Source organism: Lutjanus erythropterus, chromosome 16 (assembly GCF_056507025.1).
Source record: "Lutjanus erythropterus isolate fLutEry1 chromosome 16, fLutEry1.hap2, whole genome shotgun sequence".
NCBI classification, from domain to species: domain Eukaryota; kingdom Metazoa; phylum Chordata; class Actinopteri; order Lutjaniformes; family Lutjanidae; genus Lutjanus; species Lutjanus erythropterus.
In genome coordinates this window covers 18,708,663-18,727,259 of record NC_139332.1, presented here as the reverse complement: position 1 = coordinate 18,727,259, position 18,597 = coordinate 18,708,663, and the positions used below count along the sequence as shown (strand labels likewise).

General features: G+C 40.4%; 1 protein-coding gene across 1 annotated transcript in view; it reads left to right on the top strand.

The window, feature by feature from the left end:
- sdc3 (syndecan 3) overlaps positions 1–18,597 on the top strand; it is a 49,724-nt gene that overhangs the window by 19,854 nt on the left and 11,273 nt on the right. Inside the window, exon 2 of the mRNA XM_084739397.1 lies at positions 14,919–15,012. Within this exon, the coding sequence (XP_084595523.1) occupies positions 14,919–15,012 (94 nt within the window). The remainder of the gene's footprint in view (positions 1–14,918; positions 15,013–18,597) is intronic.

Below are 18,597 nucleotides of genomic sequence, written 5' to 3'. Positions count from 1 at the left end.
CACACACACTCACTCACTCAGAGATGCATGTTTCATAAGGTCATATATAATAGAGGAGGATTCCACGCAGAGAGGCCTTGTGTGTGTGTGTGTCTGTGTGTGTTTTGTGCATGTGTGTGTGAGCTAGCCTTGAGATGGGGTCTTTAATCCTGTTGGATTGTCAGATTAGTGTAACAGCTGGGTCCTACATACAGATATACATCTCTCTGTCTCACTCCGTATCACCCCTCCTCCCATCACACTGACCCTCCATGCTCGGCCAAGAGCTGAATGGATCTGTGCATTAGTGTATTTGTGTGTGTGTGTGTGTGTGTGTGTGTCTCACAGCTCCACTCCATTACACAGTTTCAGACCAGCTGATGTGTCACTACACAGTCATGTGACCTCAGCTGAGTCTGCAGCGAGTTTCGGTGTCAGCTGCTCGTTTTGTCAGAGACATTAAAGGTTAAACACACTGTGTCGCTCAGCGCCCCGAATTGCTGTTTTGTTAGTCCCCCAATCAGCCGATCATTTTCCCTTCAAACATAAACAGAATATTGAGTTTCGATATGGAAAGCTGTAATTAAGATAATTAAGATTTCAATGCACAATATGTAAATTCTCCCATCAGGAGTCTCTCTCACATTAAAACAAAAACACAAGGATGCCCTTGTGGTTCGGGCGGTGGAGCACGCGGCCCGTGGTCGGAGCTGCGAGTCTTCTGCAGCGGCCGTGGGTTCGACTCCCACCTGCAGCCCTTTGATCCATGTCACCCCCCCTGCTGCATACTCTATCCCCCTTCCCCGTCCTCACTTCAGCTGTCTTACGAAATTCAAGGCATAAAAGTCCCTCTGCACGAGAATAGCGGACTCCGCTATTCAGGTAATCACAGAAAAACAGAACAGAAAATGTATGTATTGTTGGCAAGAGGTCAAAATGACTGCTTGGAATGAATTCCTCACATAATCAATGAAGGGAAACCAGATTCTATTATGTTTTTCATGCGACTTATTTAAAGTGAACGTCAATTGTAAGACACATCACGGCCTCCTGAATCATCTGCGTAAAAGAGGGACGGCAGGCTGCCTCCCACCTAATGAGGATTAGTGGTCGAACTAACAATGAAGCAAATGCTATATAGCCTTTGACTGATATGAAGTAATTCTACGCTCTGTTGAAGGTACACTGAACATAGCCATAAATGGATTTGGGTCTATTGTTTTGTAACAGATATATGAGATAAATGTTCAGAGTCTTTCTGCATGAGAATGGATTTAATTACCTTTCGTGATCCAGATGCACGAGTTTTCCTCCACTGTGTGCACCTGTTCTGTCCCTGCAGCTCTCTGACCAAGCCATTCACTGTACCATATACCATATTTAGCAAATGCATGACTTTCCATAAGGGCATTCATCACTTGGATCATCTTTGTCCTTATAACTCAGTGGAGAAAGATAATATTAGAAAGATAATATTAGTGCTTGGATGCTCTTCAGCTGTGGTTTGGTGCTGCACTGAGACAGCTCCGGGGCCGGAGAGCGAGCTGGAATAACAAACTAGAGCCGGTGTAATGCCATCCTCCCACAGGTTTTGTACGGGGAATTAATACAGCCAACGTGGCTGTGATTTGGATCAGCCACGGCAGCGCTATCAGGAATTTGATCGGCAGAAAGCACTAAAAATAGTGGAGGGAGAAAAAGTGTTGCACTCATTTTCTGGCTGTTGTACACGAACATGTTTACAGTTTTTGCCTGGTGGTTCACATTCATTGGTCACAGGGAGCACTTGTGTGTGAAAAACTGAGACAAACATGCAGGAAAAGATCAGAAATGTGTTTGGCAAGGGACTAAATCAGCATTTCTACCTTCCCACTCATGCTACTTACAGCATCATGTCCAAGAGCATCTTTTTGGTTTGAGATTTTTACAAATTTAAAAATAACATAAGCAGCTACAAATGTCTTATTAATTTTATTTTTACTTTATACCCCAAATTAATCTTAACAAGGAACTCTAACATACTTTTCCTTTAATCCTCACGTAGCCTGGTTTTATCCAAGACACGCAGAACCACTTCCCATCTTTTAAAGAGCTAATCAGTATAAAATTGCTCAGCGGGTTCCTCCTTGAAAACACAAAGTGATGCCTGCTTATGACCCCCTGCTGCAACTGTTACTGCAAAGAATCTCTTGACACTAAATGATAATTTAACTTTAAAAATTTGGCACTATTTTACTTGGCTTACTGCAGGAAAAAAAAGGAGGCCTGGGGTGCTGAAAATATACTTTTCACTTTTTCACAGGAGGAGACGTTCATCACAGAATTTAACACTGACAGTAAATGTATATATTAGGAATAGAGTTGGAGCATCACTCTGATGGATGCTAAATGGTTTAAGCCCACAGGGTGAGGGTATTTATATCATTTATTGTGTGAACTATCTTGCATACTTCTTATTTAAAGGTACAGTGCCTAAATTTTTAACATATTGCCTAAGACATAGTTATTTGATCTCATTTAATCTGATTTTGGAAAAGTGAGAAAAACAGTATACTGCATCTCTGAACTATCTACTTAACCAAACTCACACTATATTCTAAGTGATCTCCTTTTGATAACTAATGTAATATTTTTTTCATTTCTGGTCATTGAGCTTCCTCTGAAACTGTTTGGAGCCCCTCTTGGCAGGCCCGCCTCCCACTTTGAAAACCTCTGGCCTAATAACATTGCAGTTCCTAGTTGAGTTTCATAGCATCAACAGTGCATTCTTGTGATTCAGGGGCACAGTTAGACACTTAAAAGCAAAAGATGCATTCCTGAACAGGGGCCCGGGGTGTCAGGGGGGCCCTCAGTAAGAGTTTGAAGTTTTAAAGTGACATTTTTGACATAACTGGTAAGCTCAGTCAAACATTACATGTTTTAACCTCTACTATCACAATCAGATATCTAGTCTTTTGATACTGAAGTCTGATCTGATACAGATTTTAATTATACTTCTGTTCATTTTTAGTACGGCTGCACGGTGCATATCAAAGCAAACTTACCTTTACTAAATTAGTAAGACATAATCTGCATCACAGGGTTCTTGTAGTGCTTTACTATAATATTTTGTTTCATGATATTGTGTTGTGTATGATTTCTGTGGGGCGGTTAGTGCCCGTTAGTGGGTTTACATCCACCTGCTTTTAAACATTTTGTAGAAACAATGAAAATTCAGTGAATGGAACGTGACTTAGACAGAGCAGGTGAATGAAATGTTCACTGAAGAGATGAAAATATCAGATCCGTGTGCGGTGATGAGGAGACTGCAACATTCTTCAAATGAACAAATGAAGCAAACACACGACATTTCCATTTCATTTTCCACTGGTGCCACCGAAATGCGTGTGTTCAAATTTAAAGGATCAGAGTTTTGTCGGGATCGCAGTCCTGTCCTTTAATGAGATATTTGGGGATTTAAAGGTCCAGTGTGTAATATTTACAGGGATTTATTGGTAGAATATGGCAGAAATTGAATATAATATTCATGTGTATTCATTAGTGTATAATCACCTGAAAATAAGAATCATGTTTTCGTTACCTTAGAATGAGCCGTTTATATCTATAGAAGGAGCGGGAGGCCACCATGTTGCACCACTGTGTTTCTACTGGGGCTCAGAGTTTCATGGCTGCTATAGGTTCTCATACTTGCTCAGAAGGGGAGAGGGAAGCAAGTTGGTTGCAATCTGAAACCTCACCACTCGATGCCACAAAATCCTACACACTGGTCCTTTAACGCCACCGCCTGTTTATCTTGAACTCTGATAATTGGCATAACCGTAGTAGATGGAAATACACATTAATTTGCATTTTCTTTCGCCAGTTTTCTGAAGATTCTGTTAAATTTGTACTGCTTTTGGATGGAAACCTGCTGGCTCTTCATCTAGATAAGAAGAAAGATTTTCAAGAGTTTCATTTTCAGGTTGTCAAATTACTGACGCTTTGGATTAGTGGCTCAAACATGGTTGATGGTTGGTGAGTCTCATTCCCAAAAACGTCAAGTACTGATGTTTTGGGAATGAGGCTCAACCATCAACTATCTTAACGACCTGTAATTGGCTTAAGTCTCCCGTCACGGGCCAAATTTTCTAAAGCCTGAAAACAAAGCCGAGAGTACAAGCAGAATACCAACAGAATTCTCTCCGACCACTTGAATTACATTATGCTTAAAAGTTATTTTGGGACTTTCAAAAATAAACTGCCTACCCCAGCTTTTACCTGCAAATACCACAGAAAAAACAAGCAAAACATCTATTTTCAAGGGGAGCTGAGAGGGGGAGCCTTTTTATGTGTCTGTGCCCAGGGGCCCACTGGCTCATTATGTGTCTGTGAATAACGGAGTATGTTTAAAGATTTTAAATCACCTCAGTACACTGAGACAGGATGTCATTGACCCCATTGGCTGTAGCTTGCAGGTGTTGGCTGCTTTAAGGTTCACAGGAGTGAACCTGACGTCATTGCTACAAGACACTGTCTCGACACCCAGCCGGCTGTGTGTGTGTGTGCTATAAGGTGTCATCAAGTGTGTTGTGTGTGTGAGGCTTTCTGTGCTAATCTCTGCTGAAGGTGGCAGGTGTCTTAACCAGGCCGTCACCTGGTAACCTACTCACACACACACGCACACACACATACACACACACTGGCCGCCCTCTATCTCTTTCACGTCTCCTTGTCTGACTCTAAGTGTGTTAGCGTCCAGGCTGGCTGTCGTCCAACCTGCCCAGCTGGTAAGAGAAGAGGGGAAGAGCAGGGTGGAGAGTGAGACGAGGCGGAAAAGCAAAAGATGGAGGGAGATTAGAGGTCACTCCTGACAGGGTCGGGGATCCACTCCGGAAAGAGAGATGGGCGTGGAACAATACAAACAGTAAACAGGCTGCACTTTTTTCCTGTAAGTGTGCGATTAGTCGGAGGGCATGCGCCAAGCGGTCTGACCCTTTCCAGGTAGAGCGTTATCAACGGTCCACTCCTGTCAGTGGGCAGGGCTGCTCAGACTGTCCAACTCTTATCAGTGTAGGTCAGACTGCTCTGGAGAGGAACAGACACGGAGACGAGCGTGAATCAGCAGCGTGGGCTCTCTACCTACAGTGAATTACACTGCAGGGAGGTACCAAATGTAGCCCATAAAGATCACTTTACCTCATTTTGGGGTTGATCTGGGTCTCAAATTCCTGCCAGTTGATTATTACTATCATGCTGTGTTCAAGTGCCTGGTTACCACGTTTGACATCCAGCACTTCAGGTTAGTCAGGACACCCACATCGAAGTTTAAGCCATTCATTGCAACAATGATACACATTTAGTTTGGGCGTGTGGCTCTGCTCATATGAAGCTTTGGTAGAAACCTGAGCAAGTTGACACAGACTGTCATTGACTTGAGCCAGATATACACAAAGATGAGATTTGTTCTTGGCTTGGACTGTAGCACACTGAGATTTGGACCTTTTTTGCCTTAAAGGAATCATTTAAAGGGTGGGTGTATGAGGTGCTTATCCAGATTCAGTGTATCAGCAGCAGTAGATGCTGTTTTTTTTAGCCACCTAAAAATGGCCCACCTTTAAAAAAATCAATATCAGTGCATACAATTTTAGAATATTTTCACAGCTTTACCTTGCCGTCAGACGGCCTTTTTGACGGAAAACTGCTGTCATATAAGCCAATTATCACTCTCACCTCAAACCAACCAATGTTCATGCATGAAATCAGTAATTTTACTTCACAGAACACTGGAGAAGCTGGTCTACTGAGTTTAATCTGAGTTTACCTTTTAGAAAACAGAAATCACACAATAACCTGGTTTACGCAGCAGTAGACCAGCAACTCCTGTGTTGTGCGCGGTAAAATTACTGACTTTTCCAACAAGATCTGGTTAGTTTGAAGAGAACAACATTTAATATAAAGATAATCGTGGAGAAAGGCTGTTTTATGGAAAAATAAAGTGAAAATTAGTGCTATGACTAACATTGAGTAATCATTTACTCTATAAATCATATAGTGACGTCTTCAAATGACATCCTTTTTTACATATATTTTAACTCTAACTTTTTCAGAAAAAAAGGAGACTGAACATTGAGGTGGTCAACAATCAGGAGCTCTGGTGTGTGCTCTTCTACATAGGGTTCTTTGGTCAGCCACTGATACAGTTACATTGTTTTCAGAAGTATATTGAGTCAAATGTTTAACTGAAAATAGAAGTCATCTTCTTCTTCAATTTCCTTAATTTGGCAACTGTTGAAAATTAATTTGGAGATAGCGATGCCTCTAGATCATACTTACATTTGAGAAAATATTGATTTTAATTTCTCCCCCTCCTAAATGAACAGTGTGCTGTGAAAAATGGACACGAAACAAGAAAACAATGGATGTGACCTCAGTGTCGTTTCCATTGTATTTCTGTTCCCTCTCCTCCTCCGACTCCGTGGATGCAGTAAATGGAGGGACAGCTAAAGGAGTGGGACTCACAGATGGTGCCAGAAAGCAGAGGGAGTATTCAAATTATTCTTCACAGTTTGAGAGCTCAGAGATGCTGCAGCAGCCGAGAACATTCGCTCTGATAAAATCTCACATATTAAAAAGCACAATTAACGATTATTTCTCCCAAGCAGAGCAGCATTGCGTCTACTGTATCAGGAGCTTTAAATGTGTGTGTGCGCGTGTGTGCATGTGTGTGTGTGCCAGGCATTGTGCAGCAGCAGCAGCAGCAGCAGCAGCAGCAGCCTCTCGGGTTACAGAGGAATGCATTTGAAGTCAATCACAATGAAGCTTTCTATCTGCCCAGCTCGCCTAAAGGGGATCTCCAAACTGGACCAACCAGAAAATCAACCCCAAAAAAAATCATCTTCGGACAGTTAATCTTCCACCAGCACAGCAACAGTATCTGTGTGTGTTAGTGAGTGTGTGTGTGTGTGACAGTGTGTGTGTTTGGTGAATTAGGGTGTCTATATAACTACCTCTGGCTTCTGTTGTTATCTGACTTCCTGCATCTTTGTGGAGCTGTAATACACCCCATTGTTCCTACAGACATAACATACACACACACACCATGGTCTTTTTCTCTCCCTCATGCTGGTAATTATCATAAAACCTTCACACACACACACCTTCTCATTGTCAGGTTGCTGCAGTATTGACACTTACATCACACACTTATAAGCTTGCATTTTTTCATCCTAGATTAAAATTTGGAACAAATCAGCTCCTGTTGAAAATTAAAGGGATAGTTAGGATTATTTAATGTGAGGTTGTATGAGGTACTTATCAACAGTCACTCAATTAGCTACAGTAGATGATGGTCAACATGCTTGGAGGAGCAGAGAGGAGTACAGCGTGGAGGCTAAGCAATGTGCTGCTGTGGACAGGGTCAGCAGCAAAAATGTATTTTAGTCACTTAAAAAAGTTTACCTAAAAAAATCATTAGAAATTTAAGTGTATGTTATATTTAGAAATTTTTCAGCTTTACTGCCCTCAGACAGCCTTTTCTGACAGGAAACCACCGTTGTATAAGCCAAGCATCGCTCTTTCCAAACCAACCAAACTCCTTAGGAGGAGTGAGTAATTTTACCTCACAGAACACAGGAGCTGCCGTTCTACTGCTGCCTCGATGTGTTACTGTGTTTGTGTACTTGTGTGACATCAGGGAATCCAAACTATCTATTTAAAACTCTAAAATCACATTCAAAGTCACACAATAATACAAATTAAGTAACAACTCAAGGCAGCGGTAGACCAGCAACTCCTGTGTCCTGCAAGGTAAAATTACTGATTTTGGCTGTGGAGTTTGCTTGGTTTGGACAGAGCGATATATGCAGCGGTTGTCCATAAGTAGCCAAAACTGATCCCATAAGCCAAAGTAGCCAAAGTAAAACAGTCAAAAATTCTAAATATAACGTACACTTAACACTATGTTGTTGTTTTTTTTAAATAGGTGGCTGAAAAACCTTTTGGTGCTGACCCTGTCCACAACAGTACATTGCTCTGCTTCTGTGCTGGGATCTTGCCAGACAGCATTAACTATAGATAATACACAGACTATCAAAAATGACCTCATATAACCCCACTTCAAAAAAATCTAAACTGTTCCTTTAATATCAAACATTTAAAATCTGGAGCAAATCAGCTCCTGTGGAACATTAATATATAATAGTGTTGTCAGCTCAGGTGTAAAATCCAGGTTCACACACACACACACACACACACACACACACACACACACACACACACACACACACACACACACACAGAGCAACTATAGGATCATATGTTTGGTGCAGAGCCTGATGTCAGCTTTAGATCAAGTTTCTACCTGAGTAACTGCAAATGTTGCAGCACCCCTCAGAGGACGCACCTGTGTTCGCTTTGTCAGAACATGACACCACCCCAACAAACAGATTCTTTGTCTGCTCCAGGGTTTTTTTTTTTTGTCCTTCAATTTTATGTTTTCCCCTTCTCTCTTTTTTTATACAAGTATACATAATTATATATTCCACACTCCCGGATTGTTTTAAAATGACTCCAACTGGCACTGCGTGTCTTACAATGGCAGTACTTCATTGGTTGCCAAAAACCAGGATTGCATTCTCTCCGCAGAATCCAGTGGAATACGGCTGTCATCTTACAGTTTCCTTTTATAACGGAATGGGAACGAAATGCAGTGGTGAAGGGAAATTGAGGGCAACATACAGATGATTTTGGCCCCAGGTTATGCGTGCGGTGGAGGGGAGCTCGTTGCGTCTCGATGTGGTTAGTTAGCTATGTGGCGCAGGCAGAAAGTACAGCTGTTTATAGCTCCTGAAACAGAGGCAAAATGCAGAGCTGGCCATATTCAACTCCCCCGAAATCACGTAAAAACACACACACACACACACACACACACATACACAGATACTGTAGGTCTGAAGGGCATTTGTGTGTGCATGTACACACACACACACACACACCACAAACAAAGCCTGTGATTATACCCACTGAGACATACACACAGGCTGTAATTACATACAATGACGCACGACTGCCCGCCATACCATGAATTCACACTTATAATATCATAAATTAAACATGTCAAGGCACAGAGAGTGATTACATATTACTGTTAAAGGTTAGGATAAACATAGACGATGCACATTTAAACACACACCATGAAAATAAGCAAACAGCATACCAGCCTCTGCTTCCACAGTATACACTGCAAAAAAATAATAGAGGTGTTGAGTGGACTAATCTTTTCTCATTAACTCAACATAAATATACAATACAATGTGTTTTATTTATTCAAGTTTATTACAGTTAAATGTTCTAGTATTTATTTTCAGAACACAACATGAGTTTTTCTAACACAAGGTTTTTTTGGTTTGAAATGATTAGTTGAATGAATGTATGGTACAGAGTTCAATCAACTCATTAATTTAAGTTTCTAAGGAAACATGATCAGTCTATCTGCAGACTTCCCAAGACTGCAGATTTGTTGTCACAATAATGAAAACACTGCAAACTATAATGAAGGTGTAGTGAATTCTCTCCCTACCCCCTTACACTTAAAGTGCAATAAATTGGGAGCAGTTTCTCATATTATCTTTGTGCCGATGTTGGAACAAAGTAGCTCCAGCGATCATGTGAAATGAGGAGCTGACCTTGTTTGTAATATTCGACAGTATTGATTCAACTTAATATCTCAAGCTTATTGAACATGTTTTCTCAAGAATAACTGAATTAATATCAAGTTTATTTGACTAGAAAAGCTTATTTGTTTTGAATCATTACAAATCATTACTTCAACTCCTCTTTTCAAATTTGGTTAACTTGAGAGTTTAAGGCAGCCCGGACACAAACTTTTTTTGTGTGTTAAAACAAATAGTTTATTTTTACAGTGTGTGCTGGAGGTTGTTGTGTGTAAAAGGGGCCCCTGGGGTGGGCTCTGGTGCTGCCTTTGGGGTGGGGTGTGTGTTTATTTAAGTATGTGTATGTGTGTTTTTCAGAGTCACGCCGAATTGAGGGGGCTAGCCTCAAGATAAGAAATGGAGTTTGAGATGAAAGGAAAATGGGGCGAGGATGGGGATACACTGGCACAGAGTGTGTGGATCCAGAGGGGAGGAGGACGGGGGAGACGGAGGGAGGAACAGATGAGGGGGGGGGGGGGCGCTGGAGGAGCAGGCTGTTTTTGATGTTGGTTTTTAGGGTTGTTTATTTGACGTTACGTAACACCTTTGCTTATGTAGTTAGGACTCTTATACGTGTGAGTGTGTCTCTGAGAAAGAGTGTGTGTGTCTGGTAGCTGCTCAAAGGGAGATGGGAATTTCTGTGAAAGGCAAAGGTTGCCCATAGCAACGGCCTTCATTGTAAAACTGATCCTTGGAATACAGCACACACACGCACACACACACACACACATTCACACCATACTTGCACTGAGACGTCTTTTCAGTACTTTTTCGGCACTTTCGGGGTTTGAGATCGCCAGACCTTCACACACACACTTACTCTCAAAGTGTGAGGCACACACACACACTCTCATCCCTCCACTTTCTGATGCCCATATCCTCGGTGTGTGTAGGGGCCCCAAACGACTTCAAGTCAATTTCATTTTCAGGAGGTACATATAGCGTTTCAGCTCCACCTCATGCTGAGATGTGATGGACTGAGATGCTCGGGTTTCTAGATTCCATTATGCTTTTATTGGCTTTTAAAGGCATCGGGTTTCCTCTGTCTGGAGCCGGGGAGGAGCCTCTGCTGTTTTATATATGTGTGTGTGTGTGTGTGTGTGTGTGTGTGTGTGTGTGTGTACAATTAGCATGACACAGGCTAGCAAAGACACAGCTCCACAGGGCCTCAGGATGGACTTAAGATTGGCGAGGAGATAAGTTTGTTTTGGTCACATTTTCAGCAGTGGACTGACTGTTTTCCAATACCTGAAGCAATAACTGAGCCCTTTGTTCTCAGCATCACTGCACTGTACTACTTAGTGTGCACTGAGCTGGATCTAGGTGCAAAATGCAGTGTTTGACGAAGTATTCATATTGTCTAATAAGAGTCATACCATACTATGAAAATACTAGGGCTGTACTTGAAGGTTTGAAGCTTTTTTCATTATGTTCACACTCACAGTGTTCAAATGCTGCACAGTATCTATTTATTTAGGCTACACAAATATTATTAGTATTATACTATTTGTAAAATGAAATTCCACTGATGGTTGTCTCGATGGTTTCCAAACATTTCCAATAACTCCAGAGCCCAAAAGTCAACATTTATTGAAAAAAGGATAGATGTAATTTATTTCCATAATTCAAAATGTATTTTCATCTAATGAAACATTCTGCTTCAGTCTTTATTTGTTCATGCTTAGCCTTTCAAAAACATTTTCACTGCAGTCAAGAATCTGTTCACTCTCATGCTTGTTGTACACAAACGGAGATACGCACCTGCATAAACAGAGTGATTTAATCAATCAACCTAACAGCACCATAAATCACATTTACGTCGACAAAACTGCTGTGTTGTATTTATTAAAGAAAGTTGACGGAATAAAAATAGACTAACTCGTTTAATCTGATGAATCAGTTTATTCAAATTGAGGACTGTGTCATAAAACATGACGACAGACATTTACGGCTTCATTTACAAACTTCAGTACAAGATTCGAATGTAAAATAATGGCATAAAAAATGCATTACTCGTTACACATTCTGCATCCAAAATTTTAAGCAAAAGTATATCAGTATCATATCAGTATTATCAACAAAATATACTTAAAGCTGCTCTAATAATCAAAATTGTTACATTAACAAGAGATTAATTGTATGTAAAAGGTGTTGCTTGTGGTGATAAACCTTAAGAAAATTGGGGGGAGCATCTTTCAGCTCACTGTTTTGCTTTTCTGGCCTGCAACACTTTATTGTATTTATTTCCAGCTGCAGCAGGCAGCTGTTTTCATCAAAAAGCTCCAATAAACCCACTATACCTCCATAGAACCAAACAGCAGGCTGACAAAGTTAGCGACTGACTAGTGAACACAGTGGAGCATTTAGCAGCTAAAGACACACATATTTCCATCAGAAGTTGGTGGAGACCAAAAACAGAGCTAAAAGAGTGAATATTGAACTTACAGTCATCAGGCTGCCAGAGACACAATTTAAATGGAAGCTAATGTTGCCCTGTGTCAGTTTGGTGGGTAAATAAGCAAATATTTGCTAACAAGTTCACCATATCAATTTTATTAAGTGATGAAATGTCACTGTTGTGTTTACAGCTTGTTCTGCTGCCCTCATGTGACCAAATGCAGCTGTCAAGTATCAAAATTACAGTAAAAGTTCTCATTATGCAGAACAGCCCCTTTCAGAGTGTTATATAATTATATATTTTTTCATCTTTAATTATTACTGATGCTACCATGTGCGTAATTGTTGAATCCATTGTTGAAACTTGTTGAAGTGGGGATAATTTAAGCTACTTCATATATAGTTTGGTACTTTAATCTCTTACAATAATTAATATTTTGTATGTTTTGCATGTAAAGTCTTAATCTGCAAGGTAAACAGAAATTACAGCTGGACAATAAAAGGATAACACACAAATAAAGTACTGCAAAATTAACCTTAGCAATACTTGAATAAACAGAATAGAAGTACAAAAATGTAGAACAGAATAAATGAATTTAATTATATTTTACCAATGCCAAAATATAAAAAAACAAAAAACAAACATTTAAAATATTGGTTGAAATCAATAGACAGTATTTTTTTAACATGTTAACTGTATTTGTGGGTCTTTGAAAATATGAATTTGAATAGTCAAAGATGGCTATTGCAGTAATAGTAACCGGTGTTGAAATATAGCGTGATATGTGTACTGTAGTTTGAAATGTATCTTTGTGCTGCAGTATGGGCGGTGTCTCTTAAGTGCATGCATTTGATAGCAGTATTAGCTGACCCTGTGTGATGGGTGAGTGCTTTAGTGTGTGTTTAAACATCGCAGGGATGTGGGATTGAGGTCAAGAGAACGACAGAGAGATGAATGAACAGAGAGGAGGAGGGATCAGCCTCAAAGTGACCGGAGGCTGAGGTCACTCTCCTCGGAGGTTCAACCCCCCCAAACGATCCACGACTAATCTCACTTACCTGACCCTGACAGAGGTCGGCAGGCAAGCTCGCACTTTCCTATCGCAGAGATAGATGAAATAGGCCTGGATTAAGGTGAAGTGATGAGTGGGGAGGATGCTGTGAAATGATCCATGAGAGAGACAGTTACAGGCATATTACAGACAGAAAGCCTTCGGAAAGCAGCCGTTAAACTCAGATGAACAGCGTTGGCTGTTCAGATGACTTGGCAATTTTACCCTACTCACAGTCCACACGAGGAGCTCAAAACAGTTCTGATGATAGATTATTTAAGTCTTTTTAAAGCAACATATTTATTTGTTACAGCTTCTCAAATGTGAGGATTTGCTGCTCATCTTTGTTTTATCTCAGTAAACTGAACACATGTGGGTTTTGGACTACTGGCCAGACAAAACAAACAATTTCAAGATGTACCTTGTACTTTGGGAAATTGTGACAGACAGTTTTGGCCACACTACCTCCAACCATTGGATGTTTTGCCATGAAATTTGGTACAGATTTCCATGGTGCTCAAAGGGATTAAACCTTAATGACTGTGCTGATCCCCTGATTTTAAATCTAGCTCCATCATGAAATTCACATTTGTGGTTTTGAGTGAAATGTCTCAACAACTATTAGATGAACTGCTGTGAAATTTGCTTCACACATTCAGGATAAATTGTAAAAGCTTGATCCCTTAACTTTTGACCTAGCACTCAGTATCAACAGGTTAAATTTTTATTTGTCCAATACTTTGATTTGTGACCAGTTATCTTCAAATCGTCTATCAGCCTCAGCTGTGCTTTGTGTTAAAGGTAATATGTGAAGCAACAGACAAGCACATAGTACCTTTAACTGCTAATTAGCCAATCTGCTAATAGTGATGTGCTAAATTAAGATGTTTAACATTATCAGCAAAGACCTCTTAATGAGAGATGATTTCCACCATTAATGGGTGACACATGCTTGACTGACGGGGGAATATTTTTATATATTTATTAAAATTATACATGGTTAGATTAGAACATAATCTTTGAACTATTTTAGATTTAAAAAGTTCAAACGTTATTTGTGGAACTATGAAGCCTTTAGTCAAAAATAAAGTAAGGTTTTTTTTTTTATACTATGATCATTTAAATGAATAAAGTGAGAGTGCCATAGACTCCTATTTCAGAACCACAGTGGTGTACTCACTGTTTTCTGACATTTAAAAACAATTTAGTGCTGAAACAATTAGTTCACTGATTAACTGTGTATCAAAGACATAAACAACATTTGGTGTTTTTCCTTTGGTTTTGTACTGTTGGCTCAACAAAATAAGACATTTTGACATCGCCTTGGCTTTCATAGTCCAGCACTTAATTGATGAACTAAAAGGAAAATAATTTACAGATTATCTAACAATGGGAAAGACTTTGAGTGGCAGCCTGAGTTCACAACTTAACTGCCCTTTCCAAACTACTTTACAGGCTGAGCATCACTTGTAACTGACACGTAAGCAGAGGCTGAATGAAGCCCCTCTCTCCTTAAAGGCTTTGATGTTCCTCTGCCAAAATCCTAGCTTTAGATCAACTCATTAACTATGCTCCTCCATGGCCTCCCAGACGGACAGATGTTACCCCGTCCACCATGATGCTGCTGCCTGCACCCCCTCTCAGACAGTTGTGTGTGTGTGTGTGTGTCTGTGTGTGTGCATGTAATCTGCCAAAGTGGTTTCTGTGTTAAATGAAATGACGAACAGCTCAGTCATTCATGATGGATAACTCTAATCTCTGTCATCTGTATACCCTCCCCCCTTCTGTGTCTCTCTCTCAGGGACAGACTTGGTCACCGTCTATCGATGATGAAGGGTCGACAAGAGACGATTTCTATGACGATGAGGACCTCTACTCAGGCTCCGGCTCTGGCTGTAAGTTTTTGTGTGTTTCAGGGTGTGTGTGAGGTATACTTGCCAACCTTGGAACTAGAGATGGGACCGATCTGATCCCGTATGGGTATCAGGATCGATGATGACGAAAGGCATTCATCGAGTATTGAACTCGCATCACCAGTCTGCATTTTGATCTAAGTTCCACAACGCCACATGTTTTCTATTTGTAAATACTACACTCAATTGCACAAATTGAGAGAAACTTTTCATGTCTACTCTACATTTGAATGTAATATAAGAAAACACATTTCGACAGCTGTGTTTTCACCACATAGCTGGAGGGAAGAAATGTGCAAGCCACCTCACTCATGGTGTAACAATAAACCAGCACAAAAAGGACAATCACGCACATAAACCACCATGTTCTGAACAAACACATTACAAACACATTACAAAGGCATGACAAACACATTACCAACACTAACAAATAGTAACATTTGCATTTTGGAACCCCAAAAAAGCACGCTTAAACTCTCAGTAATGTATCGTGGGCAATTATGCAAATGAAGGGTGTCTCTCATCCTATCATCCTACCACAATGGTTTAAGGACACCTTTGCACAAGTTACACTATGCAAACTACACAAGCTTTACAGACTGAAGTTCAGTTGAATCTCTGAGTTCAGATCAGACCTGAAAAAAATGGATTAGTATATCTCTACTCGAGACCTCAAAAACAGGGAAGATTTTGGAACCAAAGTGGGGAGTCTGAGGGTTTTCCCCAGACAACATTTAATTTTTATAGACTTTTATAGAGAATGTAAATGACAAAGTAAGTTCCCATTCTTTTAGTAGACAAATGCCTGCAGATGACCTATAACAGATGACCCTTAACTTCAACCTATAACAGTTCAACCACAAGATATAACTGTAGTTAGGCTGTACTCAAAAAATGTGCCCATTTCTTTAAGACTTCCATAAAAAAATGGGAATTCTTCCTTTCCAGACGTTGGAAATTATATTGTATTTTTCTTTCTCTCTCTCTTTCTCTCTGTCTCTCATGATCATGAATGTGTTAAAGGAGAACTGGATACAGTATACACAAGCAGCTAATTTCCGTGTCACATGTAGCTGTATTGTTGCTGAGGTGGAAACAGTTGACTTTGGAGTGGTAGGGCCAGAATCAGGTTGTGATAAGAAGAGTAGGCGTAAAAAAAATTGCCATAAATTGGGAGAAAAATATGTGAGAATGTGACCCCGGGAGAGAGAGGACAATGAAAAACGGGGGTCTCCTGGGAAAATTGGGAGGGTTGGCGAGTATGGTGTGAGGTGAAACACTCACGCCCTGGTTCTTTTAAATGCGACAGCTGCTGGGTTTCAATCTGCTGACCCTAAAGACCCCACCCTCCTCCCCCCTGCCCCGTCGTCCCCTCTCTGTCCTGGAGTTATGGTCACTCCGTTCACCAGACTCATGTGCACAAAGGCTACACAACCACACAATGCAAACATGCCGCTTGGCTTGACAGACAGGTTATGATACAGATTTATTGAAAATACCTTTAAACACAGACACACCTTCGCAAACAAGCAACAACCAGGGCTCGATTCCCACCAGATCTTATTTACTCTAATGAGATTACAGTCCACACAGATTAGGCCATCACACGCATGCAGCAGCAGTTGTGTGTGCACCTATCTGTGAGCGTCTGTCTGCGTTTGAGTGAGCTCTGGCTGTCTGCGTGTGTAGGAATTACCTACTTAACGTAAATCACGTTGGTGTAATTCGGGCTGATTTTCTGATCTGGCTGTTGAAGCTTGTGTGTGGCTCTCCTTATTAAGCATGACTCATTGAGGGCTGCCCTCAGTTCAGTTCTGCGCTAGTGGAGAGCACACTCAAAATAAATTACAATTCAGAACAGGAGAGTGCAGCACAGGCACCTCCTGCGGTTGAAACAGCAGCCCGGCAAATTGCTTTATCTCAAACCGTGATACAGAGCTGTCTGATTCCAAAAAAGAAGCTCATTTTCAACAGACGGATGTGCATTTTTACATTGTCGTTGCTTCCGAATGTGGCATTTTGAGGCGTCTGATAAGTTCAACAGAAGCTGCATTGTTCGAGTCCACATTTCGATATCCTCTCCAGCTCCTCTGTCAGCCTTCATGTTCTTTGTGCCTGTAAATTCAATTTGTTTCTCTTTCAACCCAGGGAGCTTCACTGCTATAACAAAATGAAAGGTGGTATAATACTATTATGAGATTTAAGAAGAAAATGAATCAGTCAGCACTGTCGTCTCTTTCCCTTTCTTCTCCTCTCTTTCAGACTATGTCCATACTAAACCTGCTAATCACTGTTTGCCTGCATCCGTCATTTTTCAGTTCGTTTAGCATTTAAATCTCTTCTTCTCCATCCTCAGTCAGCCAACAACAGAACTGCACTTCACAGCCAACATATGCACTCAGTTGGTCAAAGGAACAGTTCACCCCAAAATCAGAAATACACATTTATCCATCTTTGATAAAAGTTGCTTAATTTTGGAGATATCAGCCGTAGAGATGTCTGCCTTCTCCCAAAGATAAATCATCATGACCAGAAATCAAGACCCAGTTTACTAAGATAATCCACAGGCCCTGTTGTGAGCAGTTTCTTGTAGGAGCTACTTTCTTTCTACTGTCAGCCAACCAGTATTGTGCAAGTTACTAAAATTCAGTAATTAGTTAGTTACTGTTGCTGGCCACTCCTCTCAAAAGTAATTGAATAACTTTACCAATTACTATAAAAGTAATTAGTTATTATGGAAAGTAACTTTTGTGTTACTTTTAAATGTCTGCTCTAACTCTCTAATTAACGAACACGTAACTATTTTTATTTTAGTGCTGTCACATTTTTATCTATCATTGTAGCTATTATCACTAATAGGAGTTATTAATACTCTCGACCACTAGAGGACAGCAATGACCAGTGTTCATACATGTAAGATACACTTTTATTGTCTAACATAACAGTAGTATTTAACAGAGAAAGACCCACAGACAGTGCTGAATGTTAATAATAATAAATAATTATATGATGAATGATCTATATTACACCATGATGAAAAGCAAGCTCACATTGCCTGACTTGTCTAATACCACCGGTGTCATTAGATCATAGATCGGGGGAGAGGTTGTATTTGTTTGCTACGTCTGCTATCCTCTGCAGCTGTCCAGTATTTACAGGTAAGACAAACGTAACGAGTAAAAAGCCCATTTAAATATCAGTTATTACAATTGTGTCATTAATTTGAAAAAGTAATTAGCTGTTACTGCCAAAAGTAGTGGACACCCAACACTGCCACCAACTGCGCAGAAGGAAGTGTGCATCTACTCATGGAAGAGAGGCTTATGTTTGTGGCAGTGCATTATGTAAAAATGAATGGCATCCTCCTCAGCTGAGCTGTAGCCTTTTGTCCAAGAGCAGATACACGCTTTCTTCTGCACACTGATATGGTTGGTTATGGTTGTTCGGTAGAAAGAAACCAATTCCAACATGAAACTGCTCACAGCAAGTTGTGGGAATTATCTTGAGAAACTGGGTTGTGATTTTTGGAAAGCGACATTGCTGTTGGGTTTTTCAAATGAATTTTTT